At 39.2% G+C, this 15,942-nt stretch overlaps 4 protein-coding genes and 2 long non-coding RNA genes across 9 annotated transcripts in view; 4 read left to right on the top strand and 2 right to left on the bottom strand.

The window, feature by feature from the left end:
* On the top strand, positions 1–2,014 carry LOC135345413 (uncharacterized). Its single transcript, XM_064542839.1, has 4 exons — positions 1–503; positions 557–619; positions 685–749; positions 886–2,014. Exons 1-4 carry the CDS (start codon positions 161–163, stop codon positions 1,927–1,929), a joined length of 1,515 nt encoding a protein of 504 aa, XP_064398909.1. The 5' UTR covers positions 1–160; the 3' UTR covers positions 1,930–2,014.
* Positions 2,015–2,562: 548 nt separating this feature from the next.
* On the top strand, positions 2,563–4,376 carry LOC135345412 (uncharacterized). The gene is made up of 4 exons (XM_064542838.1): positions 2,563–3,000; positions 3,053–3,127; positions 3,189–3,259; positions 3,307–4,376. The coding sequence occupies exons 1-4, from the start codon at positions 2,598–2,600 to the stop codon at positions 4,339–4,341; spliced, it is 1,584 nt and encodes a 527-aa protein (XP_064398908.1). The 5' UTR covers positions 2,563–2,597; the 3' UTR covers positions 4,342–4,376.
* A 1,041-nt stretch (positions 4,377–5,417) lies between these two features.
* LOC135345418 (uncharacterized) overlaps positions 5,418–15,942 on the bottom strand; it is a 46,158-nt gene continuing 35,633 nt past the window's right edge. Inside the window, exons 1-2 of one of the 2 annotated variants that reach the window (XM_064542845.1) lie at positions 6,890–7,343; positions 5,418–6,579 (exon numbers count right to left, since the gene is read on the bottom strand). In XM_064542845.1, coding sequence (XP_064398915.1) covers positions 5,494–6,411 — 918 coding nt within the window. In that variant the 5' untranslated portion in view covers positions 6,412–6,579; positions 6,890–7,343 and the 3' untranslated portion in view covers positions 5,418–5,493. Of the gene's footprint in view, positions 6,580–6,889; positions 7,344–15,942 lie in introns of those variants that run through there. The other variant, XM_064542846.1, reaches the window with a different exon arrangement.
* Positions 7,454–8,525, top strand: LOC135345420 (uncharacterized). The gene is made up of 2 exons (XR_010397740.1): positions 7,454–7,605; positions 8,091–8,525. It is a non-coding gene; the product is annotated as an uncharacterized LOC135345420 (long non-coding RNA).
* Positions 8,982–11,875, top strand: LOC135345422 (uncharacterized). 3 transcript variants are annotated; one of them, XR_010397744.1, is made up of 4 exons: positions 8,982–9,459; positions 9,558–9,664; positions 10,885–11,316; positions 11,380–11,875. It is a non-coding gene; the product is annotated as an uncharacterized LOC135345422 (long non-coding RNA). The 3 variants fall into 3 exon arrangements; XR_010397742.1 differs by having other exon boundaries at positions 8,982–9,664; XR_010397743.1 differs by having other exon boundaries at positions 8,982–10,452.
* LOC135345416 (uncharacterized) lies at positions 11,950–15,409 on the bottom strand. The gene is made up of 3 exons (XM_064542842.1): positions 14,998–15,409; positions 14,392–14,487; positions 11,950–12,706 (listed from the first exon to the last, which is right to left on the bottom strand). Exons 1-3 carry the CDS (start codon positions 15,335–15,337, stop codon positions 12,102–12,104), a joined length of 1,041 nt encoding a protein of 346 aa, XP_064398912.1. The 5' UTR covers positions 15,338–15,409; the 3' UTR covers positions 11,950–12,101.

Below are 15,942 nucleotides of genomic sequence, written 5' to 3'. Positions count from 1 at the left end.
GGGGCAAAACAATGATGTGCATGATGTGTGTGTGGCTTGTGTTGTGTCTATTGCCCTTTTGCATTAGGGCTCTGTGTACACTGGGTCAACACACTGGCATTCATGTGCACAGAATCAGTGAACCATTGTAGCTAAACAATAATCAAAGTATTTTGGTTAAATGGACTCCAAACTCTCAATAAACTTAGATGATCTTAGTGCAGTCTATGAAGCAACATTTCAAGCTAGAGCTAAATGGAAGCAGATGTTGTTAGCTCTGCAAGTTAATAATACTACTATTGAAACTATCAATATAAGATGTCGTGAAGATCCTGATAACTGCTATCTTGAGGGTCTATCAGAGTGGCTAAAAGGTGAAGAGAGAAGCTGGACAGACGTGTTTAAGGCTCTCTCACGCTCTAGTGTAGGGCACAGTGATCTCGCTAAGGTGGTCGAAAGACGTCTTACTAAAGCTACCGAAAATACAGAGTATAGACTGAGTTCATCTTCACTGGCAACTAATGGTTAGTGCTAGTACATACCTGCTCGGAATTACAATCATTATTATACCATTAAGCTGATAGCGGCATAATGGAAATGACCAACATCAGTGAGGTGAAACAGAACAGTCAGCTTACAGGTATATAAATACACTCCGAACTATCAAGAGCCACTTAATTATATAACAACATTGCATGAATGCAGAAAACCAAGCTGACACCAATCACGAAGAAGTATCCAGCATTGGCGATCAATCCCTGGTGACAATGGTAAGCTTAAACTAGTTACTTTCATATGCATGTGGCTGTGGCTGTGGCTGTGGCTGTGCATGCATGACAGACAATTGACAGAGCTATATACATTTTCGTGTCAGAATGAATGCAAATTTAATTCAACTTTCTTCAGCATTCAAGGCGTTGCAAATGGTCGTGGCTGGTGACGATAATAATCTTATTGGTCGTCATTGTGGTACTAATAGTGGTGGTCTTAGCAGTCTTACTGCCTGTTCTCAAACTAGAGCTATCTCATACTGATACATCAACTTCACCTGCACCCATCATATACACTACTGTTTCTGAATCTACTCCAACAGAGAGCATATTTCATACAGCTTCAATAGACGTCACCGTAGCAGGTGGCACGACTCCTGCATCAGACCTACTCATCAATGTAAACAGCATATATCAACTGCCTAAAGTGTCAGCAATCTTCGTTGACTCATTTATCAAACATACAATCGATTCCTTAATTTTATCTATATTCGGAGGGAGCTGGCTGCCTCGAGGGGCTTTCATTGACTTCACGATCAACGATTGTCAAAAATTGGATGTTGACCGTACAGTAATGAATAAGTCGTTGTCTTTGGATGTGACTGGACCAATACAACATGTTAACGAAGGTTATTATTTGGATGGGTCCAGTCTAACATATTCTATTACCCCGTCTCAAGATATTGTGTCCAGCTCATGTGATTGCCCAGTTATTCTAGTGATATATGATGACCTGGAAATATATACCGAGTTTCTGAATCAGAAAACTGGTATACAAGCTGGTTTTATCGTTGACTTTTGCTTCAATCGAGATGAGCTGTCTACAAAAATAGTGGTCGATAAAAACTCCTATTTATACGCTGGTCTGGTGATCTGTACCACTATTGTACCTGCTACCATCAATCTACGCATCTCTGGAATTTCTCACCAATATAATATCCTTGCGATTGCGGAGAAATCCTTGAGCAGGTGCACCGTTATCCATCACTACATCAACACGTGTACTATAAATTCGCTCTCTAATGTGTACCAGGAAAACGATGAACTGTGTGTTGTTGCTCTGGTATCTCCGAGACTATCTCCTCTTGCTCCTACTTGTACTCCCCCTAACAACGGCAAACAGTGCACTGCTAATTTCTTTGTTTTAGTACCCGCAATAACGCTATTATTTACAGTTTAATTAATTAATTATGGTATAGCTCATTATAATGTATAATAATTATAGTTGTAAGTATAATTTATAGCAATTTGCTTTTATTACAATGTGAGTCAGTGAGCAACAAAATAACTATGTCTAAGTATCCTGATTATAATACTCCTATAAGTGGTTTCACAAACTGTTTTGCTTATCTATAGACTATGCATCCCCTGCGTGTGCTGACTCCCACACGCTATCCTATGGCTACATGCTGTTCCCCGCGTTTGCTGACTCCCACGCTATCTTATGCCATAAATTATATGTAGCCATAAGTTACGGCTACATGCTTGGATACCTATATACCAAGTATATGCATGTATAGCAGTATATACATTAACAAGTATATGACTACCTTAGCAGGCTTCAGAACATTCCCAGCAGGGCAAGCATGCAAAACAAAGTTAAAAGTATATACAGCGTTAACTTGATTGATGTGAACACCTGCATGACTGGTATACCGCCAGGAGATAAGGGGGCCGGGCTGCCATATGCATGGTGATTCTTTGCAATTGGCAGTAGCCATAGCAGTGGCCATAGCAGTGGCGGGTGACCATCTGGGCCACTGTATACTGGTTATGCCTTGGTGTGGCTTGTGTTGTATCTGATGCATGCCCTTTTTTATACATCTTTGTGTACAGTTAGCCAACCACATGCATACTGAGAGAAACAGTGAATCATTAATTTTAGCTATAATCATTGTTATGGCCGACTCCAAACTCTCAATAACTTTAGATGATCTTAGTGCAGTCTATGAAGCAACATATCAAGCTAGAGCCAAATGGAAGCAGATGTTGTTAGCTCTGCAAGTTAATAATACTACTATTGAAACTATCAATATAAGATGTCGTGAAGATCCTGATAACTGCTATCTTGAGGGTCTATCAGAGTGGCTAAAAGGTGGTGAGAGAAACTGGGCAGACGTGTTTGAGGCTCTCTCACGCTCTAGTGTTGGGCACAATGATCTCGCAAAGGTGGTCGAAAAACGTCTTACTAAAGCTACCGGAAATACAGAGTACAGACTGAGTTCCTCTTCACTGCAGCTGGCAACTAATGGTTAGTGCTATACCTGCTCGCAATTACAATCATTATATTATACTCTATTAAGGGTCTGATAGCGGCATAATGGAAATGACCAACATCAATTCAGTGAAGCAGAGAAGTTCCATTGAGCCCACCAAAGGTATATTAACTCTATACACACTTCTATATAATTATTCACAACATGAATGCACTGAATACAGATCACACAAGCCAAGCTGACACCAATCATGGAGAAATATCCAGCACTGGCGATCAGTCTCTAGTAACAACGGTAAGCCTAAAGTAGCATTACATTGTTTATTCAACTTTTTTCATCAGCATTCAAGGCGTTGCAAATGGTCGTGGCTGTTGACGATAATAATCTTATTGGTCGTCATTGTGGTACTAACAGTGGTGGTCTTAGCAGTCTTACTGCCTGTTCTCAAACTAGAACTATCTCATTCTGATACGTCAATTCCGCCCACTACTGGTACTACTGGTTTTGAAGAGACTATATTTTCTACAACAGACATGAATACTACTGTTCTTCCTGCATCACCCCTAAACATCAATGTAAACAGCATATATCAACTTCCTGAAATGTCAGCAATCTTTGTTAGCTCGTTTATCAAGAGTACCCATGACTCGAGAAGTTTCAGTGTAATTGAAAAGAACCGGATTTCTCGAGGATTTCTCATTGACTTTACAGTCAACGATTGTCAAGAACTGGATGTTGACCGTGTTGCTGTGAATAAACCGATCTCCTTGAGCGTAACTAGACCAATACAACACGTTGACGAAGGCTATTATTTGAATGGGTCCATTCTAACATATTCAATTACCCCATCTCAAGCTATTGTGTCCAGCTCATGTGATTGCCCAGTTATTCTAGTGATATATGATAACCAGGAAATATATACCGAGTTTCTGAATGAGAAGACTGGTGTACAAACTGGTTTTCTGTTCAAATGTTGCTTAAACCGAAGTCGGTTGTCTGCGAAGATAGTGCTCAATAAAAACTCCTATTTATACGCTGGTCTGGTGATCTGTACTACTATTGTACCTACTACCATCAATCTACGCATCTCTGGAATTTCTCACCAATATAATATTCATGAGATTGGGGAGAAATCTTTGAGTACGTGCACTGTCATTTTTTATCAGGACATCGTCCGCTGTACCATTTCACTATCTACTAGTATGACTGATGAAAAAGATGAACTGTGTGTTGTTGCCATAGTACCTCCGAGACCAACTACTAGTGCTCCTCCTACTTCTAGTGCTACTACTACTGGTAACCATGGCAAACAGTGCACTTCTAATTTCTTTATTTTGTTATGTGCAATAACATTATTATTTTCAGTTTCAGGATAAACAGTCGTGTAGTTTATCATATAATTATTGTATATATGCATGATGATTGTGATTGCTTATACAATGTGAATCAATTACTCTTATACAAACAAAACTGAGTGCATGCATGCATGATGTCACTATGCTTGAATCGTTTTGCTTAGATCTAGACTATACACACATATACATGGCGGATATGCAGTAGCACATGAATCACTGCATCTACTGACTCCCACGCTATCTTATGTGGCTACATGCTGAATATGGTAATTCATAAACCAGATACCAGATGGTTATTAAATTACTAATCTAAAACACTGAATGCCTCTTGGTCACATATAACCCATATAAGCCTCAAGGCATGACTACCTTTGCCTTCAGAACATTCCCTATACGAAGAAAGCAACAAAAGAAATGGCCCCACTACCCTCTTAATAATCCCCCCCCTAAATGCATGCAATTATGGTCTGCAAGTAAGCGTAATAATATATTATTGGGCTTGTGTCACTGTGTGTGCATGTGGAAATCAACTCCACATTTCATGTAGATTTAGTCTTATTACTTGCTTACATATAACCTATGCACTAGGCCATGTGCTGAGTAATAATTATACATATATAGCAACAAGGCAGTGATGCACCCGTTATTGTTAACCAGAGGTAGAGTGTCTAGGATATCAATGATATTATATCTATGTATATTATATACCCTTCATTACTTGTCATGTCCGGAAACACTGCATGATGATGCAACTTCTATATATAGCTATATCAGGGTTAATTAAGGGTTTAGTTTGCTGATACTATAATTAGTGATCTTGTATGAATAATTTGTACTGCTTTTGAGGGTAGCATAAGTTACTGTTTTATCATAGCCGAAGTGATGCTAACAATCTCAGTGACACTAGAAAGTGAGTAGCATAGTCACGAGCCAGAAACTTAGATTAGTCCACAAAATTCCAGTTGCTGCTGACTATTTCACTATCACTATATGACTCTGAAATGTAGTGATAGGCCTACTGTATAGACAAGATGAGACATATGCTTTGAGAATTAACCGTCACTAGATAACTTGATTTAATACTAATTCATGTCATAAGTTACCAATTGAAGAATACAATTACATTCATGAACCAATTCAACATAAGCAATATACAATGCATAATAATGTTAACTAGTGTAGAAAATAACGGTCTTTGGTCTTCGTTTGATAACACCAGCAACAACAATAGGTGGAACTCACAATGCAAATAATGCAAACAACAATAATTATAGGAAGACTAGAATAGATCACACTTTTTGTGGCTGAAACGACAGCAGTGTAAAAGTTTACATTTGATCCTTTTATTCCTAATGATGTAATACTAGGTGGTACAGAACCAACAATACAAGTTTCCTTGGACATGGAGTTAGTATTTGGAGAAAATTCACAGCTTAAAAAAGCAACAATAGAGTCTATAGAGCAACCAGCGTTCCTGTTTGAAATGTTATATTGAAAAAATGTTCCAAGAAAGTGTAAAGAGAAAGTATTAGCTTCAGTCGGAATATCTGTATAAACACCAATATAGTAGTACGATGGGGTGTTGAATGATATATTCATCGTTTGTGAATCTTCATTAACAATACATTCTTTGTGATAAAAATTATTTTCCAATTCTTCAGAATTGGAAACAAAGTTTATATAGTTGGTAAAATCGTCATAAACAAGGAGAAATGCAACACAGTGATTGGTCGCATAGGTTGGGATGATGTCAGTGATGACACCTACAATAATTGTAGTATTTCTCGCCAGATACAACTCAGTAACAGCTTTGCTCTTGTCAGTTGAGGAGCCAAAGTTTACAATCACCATCTCGTTGATCTCGACGTCTATAAATGCAGCTGAAGAAGAGCAATTCCTCAATGTATAGAAGCTAATGGGGACAAAGTCTGTTCCGTTGGTTGGTTCTGAGAACCTAACACTATCAAAAGTTGATGGATTGTCAAGTGTTCCAATCAGTGGTACAGATTGCCGGTGAATTTGTGCCACACTGGTAGTACCAACGAGCAAATACCGATTGTTGTAATGCAGTACTAAACCAAAAGTGCTCATTGCACCCAATAAGGTTACCCCAGATGAGCCATAGAGTGGTCCTTTTGATTTCCTTCTTTTCAAGCTTTTGTTGGTTTTTTGCTCTGAGGTCCGCTCCTACTTCAGTGTCATCAGGAGGGTGCTCTAATGGATCAGGTAGTGTTCCTCCATCGTTCATGGTAGGTACTTCTATATACAAGAACACACAATTTCAGCACTGTATACTAATGTAATATCTTACAACAGCTCCCCAAAGCCTATGCTGTAAGTTTATAATTATTGTGAAAACCACAATCAAAATGGCATAGAAAATGGTTGTAGCAGGTTTAATGGATTGCTCTCATATCCTGCACAAAATAAAATATAAACTGGGGCTAAAGGAGTGATCACATGACTGTACATAATCTAGTAGCTTGTGCACACACTTTTTAGTAGCTATGCATTAAGTAGATACATAGTCTACAGGATCGACAAGTCCTAGTCTATGCAATCAAATTACCTTCTTTAAACTCAGTTTCATTCTCCTCTTGGAGCGATTTCAAAAGGTCACAATACAGCAATTTGTTTTCACCGAGAATGAACAGGAATTTTTCATAGAACTCTGGATAACACTTGACTTTGCTTTCAATGTCATCCACTAGCAATATAGCTTTATCTCTTCTGGTTCTGTCTAGCTCATTGATTTTAGCTTTTGTATCCTCAAATATGAAGCGATGCTGGAATAATGTGACAGCCATCTGCTTTGGGTCTTGAGCAATTTCAGAAACCAGCTTTTCATGACAGCTCACAAGAGCTTCATAACCTATGTTCAATTTTCGGCCATGGTATTAAATCAACATAGCTGCACCTCTGACCTAAAGCCAAGCAAACAATAACTTTGGGGGTGGGGCTCGTGTTGCAAAAACGGCACGTGCAATGAAAATACGGTCGTTTTGGCGGCCTTAAATCGAAGCAAACAAGCATTTAATAGGGGCAAAACAATGATAATAATATTATATCATAGATGATACAGTACTGACGTGGATGTGAAACGGCCTAGTATCCGGAGGGGTCCACGGGAATTGTCTGAAGCTATCATATAGTAACGAGCAGATTTTGTCAGAAACCCTGCAACTGTCATGTTTATATAGCAACCAGAGCGTAGTAAACAGTGTTCTGTGTCTGAAAACTGGTGAAAATGACCGGCACACATTGATACTTGCAGTGGGCTTGTAGGTAAGACTAGTTTCTCTAAGCTCATGGGAGAATATCATATTTTAGCATAAATTTTCCTGTAAAAATACTTTGTGTGAGATTTTTTGCTTGGACAGTAAATATTCAGGTTACCATTCAGTAGAAATACTTGAAGTACACTGTAAACTACGAGGAGAATCTATGTTTGACAACTGTTATGAAAGTTTAAGTGCTGTACAAAGGCCTAAAAGCATGACTTGGTTGCACTTTTTGCGTGAGATTATTTCTAAACCTGTTGAGCCTACGTTTTGCATATTTAGCTGATGAAAACCTTCGTGTATTGATGCAGCAGGAGAATCTATTAACTAAGCATACAGTAAAGTTATTGGAAAAATACAGCCTCAAGAAAAATATGTAAAATCCATGTACATGTTAAACAAAAATTAATGCTACGTTCCTACAATTATATGATTTCTATCAATAAGTTCACACGTACATGTACATGTCATTAACTTTCCAAATTGCAGTGTTGTCTTTCGCTGAGCTAAGATATCAATTGCCAAATGTTAGCTAATTATACTATCAAGTGAAATTTATCCCAGGACCTACTCGAGTGCTACTTCTCTAGGCAACACCATCGGTGAAGACAGCAATTAACGTCCAACCTGTATCTCTTTTCAAGTGCCGTGTATCTACACTTGTATAGGAATTTTGAACTGGCAAGTTGGAATGTGTCTCTCTCACAACCACTTCGTAAACGATCAAGAAACAGTTTATCGTGTACTATAAATTAATACTCTCAGACTATTATAAAATTCTATTATCATATCATGCATGTACACGTACAGATCATCAACAATTTTCACCCGTTTGCTTATCTCATGCTAGTGTTATGAGTCAGCCACACTTCTTTTGATCTACATGCATGCTACCAACATTGAGTGACTTGCTTTTGGATATAATTACATGGGTACAGGGGTAGATCTACTATAAAATAATAATTATAGACTTTTAATATCATCTTGCACTGGACTGTACTTCCTCTACTCATTCTACCTCCTCACAGTCACTACTACTGTCTTCGCTTAATACACTTGCAGCATCAATATCCTCTCTGTTAATGCATAGATTCTCTTTTATCTGTCTCTGGCCAGTTCTGCCAACTCACTTACACAGCTGCTTGGTATAACCTCGATAATTCCCTCGGCGTTTATTTGGAACAAATTGCCTAATTTACGGAAACTAGTAAATTACCTCGGATATGCCCGTTACTATGATAGCTTCAAGCAGAATACCGGAATCCGGAAACGTTTCACATCCACGTCAGTACTGTATCATCTATGATTATATGCACCGGCGATGTTTGTGTTGATTAGGGCTCTGTGTACACTGGGTCAACGCATACAGAGAATCAGTGAACCATGTAGCTCTAGACAATATTCAAAAATTAGCAAAATTAGATGATCTTAGTGCAGTCTATGAAGCAACATTTCAAGTTAGAGCCAAATGGAAGCAGATGTTGTTAGCTCTGCAAGTTAATAATACAGTAGAACCTCTCTATAACGGACGCCTTTGGGGAACAATGTTTTGGCCTTTATACAGAGGTGGCCTTTGTTGAGGGGTTGTTTTGTACACAAACTGTTCATTTGGGACCTGGGTGCCTGGCTGTTATATAGCAGCTGGCCTTTATTCGGAGGTGGTTAACGGAGGTTCCACTGTACTAGAAACTATCAACATCATGAAGATGTCGTGAAGATCCTGATAACTGCATGCTATCTTGAGGGTCTATCAGAGTGGCTAAAGGTGAAGAGAGAAGCTGGACAGACGTGTTTAAGGCTCTCTCACGCCGCTGTGTGTCTGTGTCTGTGTCTGTCACTGCTCAGTTTGGCTTACCTGGTGATTTAGGCATCACAATTTGTATGTAGGGAAACTTGTAGTATTAAATCTAAGGCTTAAAATTTGGCAGATTTTGCAAATAAGTCTTTGTTTTGCAGAAAAGGCGAGCTAAACCGTATCTATGGCTAAACCTAGACGGGCATCGCTGCCCTCCCTGAAGGAGGACGGGAACCAAGCCTATATTTACCCAGAGGAGGTACAACAGGTGTGGTGCAGCTCAAGTAATTAGCCTCTGATTACTCTCAGCAAAAACATACGACGTAATTATTGCTCCTCTGCCTATCTACATGTAGTTTCATGGATCAGCCCCCCCATGAGACTAATCTACATGTACAGTTTTGTTCTGGCTTGTTACGCAGTAGCATTATGAACTCATTATTTTTATGTGGAACAGGGTCCATACAATAGAAAGCTAGAATTGTGTCTGGTTGAGCTGACTCCGGGATCCTATTCCAGGAGCCATACTTCTCTGCATGAGACTCCACGCTTCTTTGCTGTGACCCTAGTCCACAGTGCATATATCTATATATGTGCCACTAAAACCCTGTTCTCAAATGTTTTAGCATGCCTCCAGTCTAGTTTAGCTCCTGAATTGCTGTGCTAGACAGTTAAGCCATACATGATATTCATCACTACATTGCTGTATTATATCACTCTTCTGGTTTCTTTATAATCATGTCATGTCACCAGCCGAGGGTTTGCACTTTAGTGCTCTAGGTATACACATGCATGCACTCTAAGGCATGTGGTTTCAGGAGAGTGGTATGAAGAGTGTATTCATGCACTAGCTCCAGGCTGCTGCTTAATTAACAGGCATAATACTTAAAGTACGTTAATATTAGGCTTCGAAACTATGCACAGACATGTATGCACTCCAGTATCGTGTTACTTTATGAGCCACTCCCGGCTCCATGTAATCTGAGAACAGTGAGAAGCAAAAGCATCAAAGAAAGAACTTTCAAAACTGTATATCTGCATACCATCAGTGATCTGGTAATTCAGCTAATGCACATGCAGATATGCATGTGTGTGTGTATACACATGTATACTATAATTTATGTATGTATAATAACTTCCTGCTAAAAATTCTGTAGGCCTTGTAGGACTAATGCATGGTTTAGACATTATACTTGTCAGGTTTTTAAAATCGAATAATTATAATTATGGACTACACAACACAGTATTTACGGAATCACAGTCTTTATCTTAATGTTAGTTCCATATGGTAAGGATATCACATTTCCTCCCCTGTTAAATGTTAGTGTGCCCACGGTAATCTTAAATCATATTCATGATGAGTGCATGATCTATGCCGGCATGGAGGAGTCTACAAATGTTTGTGTTGGAGCATTTCTTTGTGTAGTGTAATTGCTTGTACCAACTGTAAAGTATTGTCATGCACACACTGTGTTTCTCTATATACAGACTTGGCTTTGACAAGCATCAGGCTCGGAGTGAACTTTAACCCTATACTTCAACTGACGTCAGATATGTGGATCTATAGTGTATGTACAGAAGTTTCAAGAATCGAACAATCTGATTGGACGTTGTCAGCTAAGAATATTGTGTAGTGATACTGCTGATAGGCTGAGAAATGTCTTTATTATTTGTGTGTTCCAGGAGCCTTTCGTGTATGTGCAGTGCATGTGTGACATGGCAGTGAGTAAGCTCTCACACTCAATCCAGCCACTCAATCTCATGAGCTGCATGACACGTAACCTTATAACTCCCTGATGAATACTATAATTATGAGCTCTTTTTGCATGGGGGATACACTTAAGAATTTGTGCATGTATATAGCATTAGACTAGCTGCAAAACCGCTTAAAAATTCTATATTCAGACAAAACTGCATAAGGTACGTCATTAATCTATTGAGACAACATAATTATTATAATGAATTGCTTCACTTGCATGGCAGGTCTATGAGAGGTGCAATATGACAACAAATGTTGGTTATGATGTATTGGTGAGTTGCAACGAGCAGCTAGCTGCTGACTTCGCTTCAGATCCGGGAGGATACGCTGGAGTTTTGTTCCAAAACCATTTGATATCAGAAGAAACGAATCAGGAAATCCAGCTTGACAAAACAAACACGGCAAAAGCCAGGATTTTAGTGCTAGAATTGCAGGCAAAAGTCAAAAGTTTTCCAGGAATTTATGATAAATTCATTGCAATACTTCGGGAAAGGAATGAGCGACATGATGACCTCCTCTTATCAGTGCTTACAGATAAGTACGAAGCTGTGGATCAAGTACAAGGAGTTAGAAGCTGTAACAGACAGACATAATACTGGTACATAGATATAGTAATTACACTGCTGCCAACTCAGACACAGCTATTAGCTCTATGTTTTTCCTATATATAATTATGGAGACCATCGTGGAAGTATATACATATATTATTTTTGATCTTGATATGATAATAACTATGGAAACACAAATGATATAATTTCTTGTGGAAATCCGCAAATTTCACCGTTAACGATACAGTCATACTTCGTAGACACTTTATTCTTGTAACTTGTAACGTGTATAATACTCAACATTGCACACTCTCGTATATATACAGAAACAGAAAACATAATCTAGACCCAGTTCTCCAATATCAAAGCTCAGCTGCATGCAGTTCCTAGAACAAACATTAGCTAGAAGGATTGTACTTTACCACTTCATCAATAAATGCTTCCGCTAATTGGAGGATAGAGCGAGTAAGGGATGATGATCCAACTTGAATGCTTCCCTGAAGAGGAGCTGAGCCATCGTGACTTTGTGGTTGTGATTGGGGATTCTTTGCAAGCAACTTTTGAACGTATGACCTACTTTGTCCAAGATCGACTCGCCCAGTTTCTAGAAGTTTTCTTACAGTTAGTTCATCATTTACCTCCAGGGCCATTCTCAGTACTGTTTGCTCGTGCTTGTTAATTGCATCAGGATTACAAGTTGGTAAGGTAAGCAGGTAATCTATGCATGGAAGATTGCCGCATTGATATGCCTCATGAAGGAGTGTGTTCCCATCTTCATCCACTGCTGCAACATTGCAATGGTGTTTATCGACGAGGCTACACACGATGTGATACCAGTCTACCCAGTTTTCGCGACATGCAAGATGAAGGAGAGTTTTGCCGTCTGCATCAGACACGTCTCTCAGATCAATGGACTGACTTTCAGCCTGGGATAGAATCTCAATAGCTTGTCCAAATTCTCCACTTCGAAAGGTTTTTAGCAATCGTTCTTCAAATGTATCAACTGTAATTGCATAATATGTTGCCCAGTGAGTGGGCAGATCAAAGCAATAGTATACAGTGCTCTGTATATGGCATGTTGCATCACTACCATAGCAACCATACCATGCAGTGCAATATAATATGGCATTTGCACTACTGTGTCAAGAGTAGATAAGAGTAAGAGTGTTGAACTGCTAGTAACAGCATTTGCCTTAAATTGCGTCATCACTTGATAGTCTAATTTGTTATGTTAGACACCAGGAGCACATGTACTCCTGGCAACACTTATTGCACATGTTGATTGCGGCCTCATTAATTGAATAGTGACGACAGTAATGACGCAATTTAAGGCAAATGCGGTTCCACGATTACTACAGGAGTTCAACACTCTTACTCTTATCTACTCTTGACTGTGTGTAAATGCAGTGGAAGAAATCTGCTTTTGGGACTTATGGTCCACCCTCCCGCCCAATACTCATTAATTGGTCACTACCTAGTTGTGGGAAGAAAAACCTAAAATTCAGCAAACTAATGAATTCACTAAGATTCACTCAAAACACTTCATTACAATTTATAGGGAAAAGCTTGACCAATCAGAAGAGTTTGACGTCATTGGGCAACAAGTTACACACTAAAAAATGTATGGTAAATAGAATTGGGCAGTTGTAAGAGTTCTGTTGTCATTGTGGGGCAGAGGAAGTAAACACTGTGTACACAATACATGTAAGTATCTATGTATTATTTAGAACACACCTAGCCAAGATTAAGTGTTTTAATCTGCATGCCGAGGATGGCCTTGAGGTTAACGTGGTGCTCGAGGCGCAGCCGAGTGCATTACGTAACCGAGAGGCCATCCGAGTGCACCAGCATTAAAACACGTGACTTGGCTAGGTGTGTTCTAAAGGATTTAGTGCTGTCACGTGAGCTCTAGCCTCATGGCAGCTAGATCTAGCTACATTTTAAATCAGTTGCTGGTGGCTAGCTAGCTAGCTAGACGTAATAGCAAGTTTTAGTAGGTTTGTAGATCCAGTAACTGGTGCAAAGAAGAAGGATACGATCTAAAGCTATCTGGACTGACTGGGCATGTTCTCGACTTATTTCTCCTGCTGACCAACAGTCCCGATCCCACTACTGGATATGCCTCCAGCTGATCTGGCTTACTGGATGGGAAACTTTGTGCGCAAACTATATGGCAATGAGTATCTGGTTTGCTCTTTTGGAAAGCTATGATATTCGAAGCATCTTTGATGAACCAATTATATGGATCTGGCTTAGGTACAGGTATGTACATCTCCGAAGCAAGCTGAGCCTATTTCTCCAGACGAAAAAGCGGTGCTATGGTCAAGTCAGCACTTCGGTACACTTACTACACATGAAACAAGTCGAAACAATAACATTCATACTTTCAGCTTTGCTTGTGTACTTATTTAATCTGCTTGTATTATTATTATAATTATAATGACATTCAGATTCAATCTGCTTGTATTATGATTGTTTGATAAAAAGTGTGCATAAACAAACCAACTTAAAGCACACTTAAGTGTGGATTAAGTTATTTAATCCATGGTCACCTGACTACTTTCAGATAAGCTGATTGGCTGGAGATCATGTGATCAGCACTAAATGTTATTACATGTAAGTATCTATACTTACATGTATTAATAATGGGAGATCTATATATATAATATTATTATAGATCATGCATACCTTGTACAGTGACATCATTCTTTGGACGCTTTGACAGAGTTTCAACTTCTACATCTGATGGCAATGACCTTTTGCGCTGGCCTGAGGCTAGAGGATCTGTACGTAGAAATAGATACAGTCATGCAGTATAGTTATTGCTTGCAGGCGCCCTCGTGCAACATGCCATATATTGCACTGGATGACATAATTCCCTCGGGCCCTGCCTACATGATTATCAATATTGGAGCTGGTTATGATTGTTATATAGATTCAAAATTAATAGCTTTGCACATACTGATATCAATAACTAAACCACTAAAGTACAACCCTCGTGTTAATTTGGGATTTAGTGTAAGTCCATAGCTAGCCTCGAGTCAAAGCCGTATGTACATTTAGGCCAACCGTGCAGATTCAAGCTTCTTAGCTTCTTAACTTCTTAGCATTTGCTCACTTTTTTGACAAAAAAGCAAAATCTGCCAAATTAAAAACTACCTTTTGTGTTGAGGCTATATCCATGGTACAAACGCAGCGCTATCGCATTCAGGTGAACAGATTCAGAATATACAACTACTATACCCGAGTTGCTGCGGGTTATAATATTAAGCAGAGCCTTAGTTTACACATTACCATGCTTTGACTCAGGTTCAATCCTTCCATACTTTTCATACTGCTGTAGGAGTGACTCTACAAGGTCGCAATATAGTAATTCGTTTTCACCGAGAATCAGTAGAAATGTTTCGTAGAACTCTGGATGAGACTTAACTTTGTTTTCAATGTCGTCCACTAGCAATATCGCTTTATCTTTTCTGGTTCGGTCTAGCTCATTGATTTTAGCTTTCGTATCTTCTAATATAAAGCGATGCTGGAATAATGAGACAGCCATCTGCTTTGGGTCTTGAGCAATTTCAGAGACCAGCATTTCATGACAGCTCACAAGAGCTTCATAACCTTTGTTCAATTCGGCCATAAATTGTGGTATTAGATCAACTTAGACAAACAAACATTTAACTTTTGGAGGTGGGGCTCGTGCTGCAGTAGAGAAGGGGGGGGGGCCAGAGACCTTTGGGCGTGTGAAATAATGGAGTTGTCGCGCTAGCCTCGAATCCAGGCCGATTAAAAATAATCAGCCTGGATTCGAGGCTACGCCGGTGGCCTGTAATCGAAGCTAACTCCCACCGCTGGGGGCAAAATGATTTGCATGATGGTTGTGTTGTGTCTTTAATTAGGGCTCTGTTTATACTGGGTCAATTGCAACACATGCATTCACATGCAAAGGATCAGTTTGTAGCTATAGATATAAATAATCACCAATAATCCTATGAAGTAACATTTCAAGCTAGAGCCAAATGGAAGCAGATGTTCTTAGCTCTGCAAGTTAACAATGCTACTATTTGAAACTATCAATATAAGATGTCGTGAAGATCCTGATAACTGCTATCTTGAGGGTCTATCAGAGTGGTTAAGAGGTTGTGAGAGAAGCTGGACAGACGTGTTTGAGGCTCTCTCACGCTCTAGCGTTGGGCACAGTAATCTCACTAAGGTGGTCGAAAGACGTCTTACTAAAGCTACCGG

This window comes from Halichondria panicea, chromosome 12 (assembly GCF_963675165.1).
Source record: "Halichondria panicea chromosome 12, odHalPani1.1, whole genome shotgun sequence".
Classification (NCBI taxonomy): domain Eukaryota; kingdom Metazoa; phylum Porifera; class Demospongiae; order Suberitida; family Halichondriidae; genus Halichondria; species Halichondria panicea.
The sequence above is the reverse complement of the archived record's forward strand: the minus strand, read 5'-3'. Positions and strand labels throughout refer to the sequence as shown.

Bases quoted from the DNA above. Each gene is read 5' to 3' on its own strand.
- LOC135345413 (XM_064542839.1), top strand. From the start codon at position 161: ATGGACTCCAAACTCTCAATAAACTTAGATGATCTTAGTGCAGTCTAT. The intron at 504-556 runs GTTAGTGCTAGT...TATACCATTAAG, and splicing joins ATCTTCACTGGCAACTAATG to CTGATAGCGGCATAATGGAA. The intron at 620-684 runs GTATATAAATAC...GCATGAATGCAG, and splicing joins ACAGAACAGTCAGCTTACAG to AAAACCAAGCTGACACCAAT.
- LOC135345412 (XM_064542838.1), top strand. From the start codon at position 2,598: ATGCATACTGAGAGAAACAGTGAATCATTAATTTTAGCTATAATCATT. The intron at 3,001-3,052 runs GTTAGTGCTATA...TACTCTATTAAG, and splicing joins ACTGCAGCTGGCAACTAATG to GGTCTGATAGCGGCATAATG. The intron at 3,260-3,306 runs GTAAGCCTAAAG...TTTTTTCATCAG, and splicing joins ATCAGTCTCTAGTAACAACG to CATTCAAGGCGTTGCAAATG.
- LOC135345416 (XM_064542842.1), bottom strand. From the start codon at position 15,337: ATGGCCGAATTGAACAAAGGTTATGAAGCTCTTGTGAGCTGTCATGAA. The intron at 14,488-14,997 runs GTAATGTGTAAA...TTCTACGTACAG, and splicing joins TGAACCTGAGTCAAAGCATG to ATCCTCTAGCCTCAGGCCAG. The intron at 12,707-14,391 runs GTATGCATGATC...ATGCAATTACAG, and splicing joins GAATGATGTCACTGTACAAG to TTGATACATTTGAAGAACGA.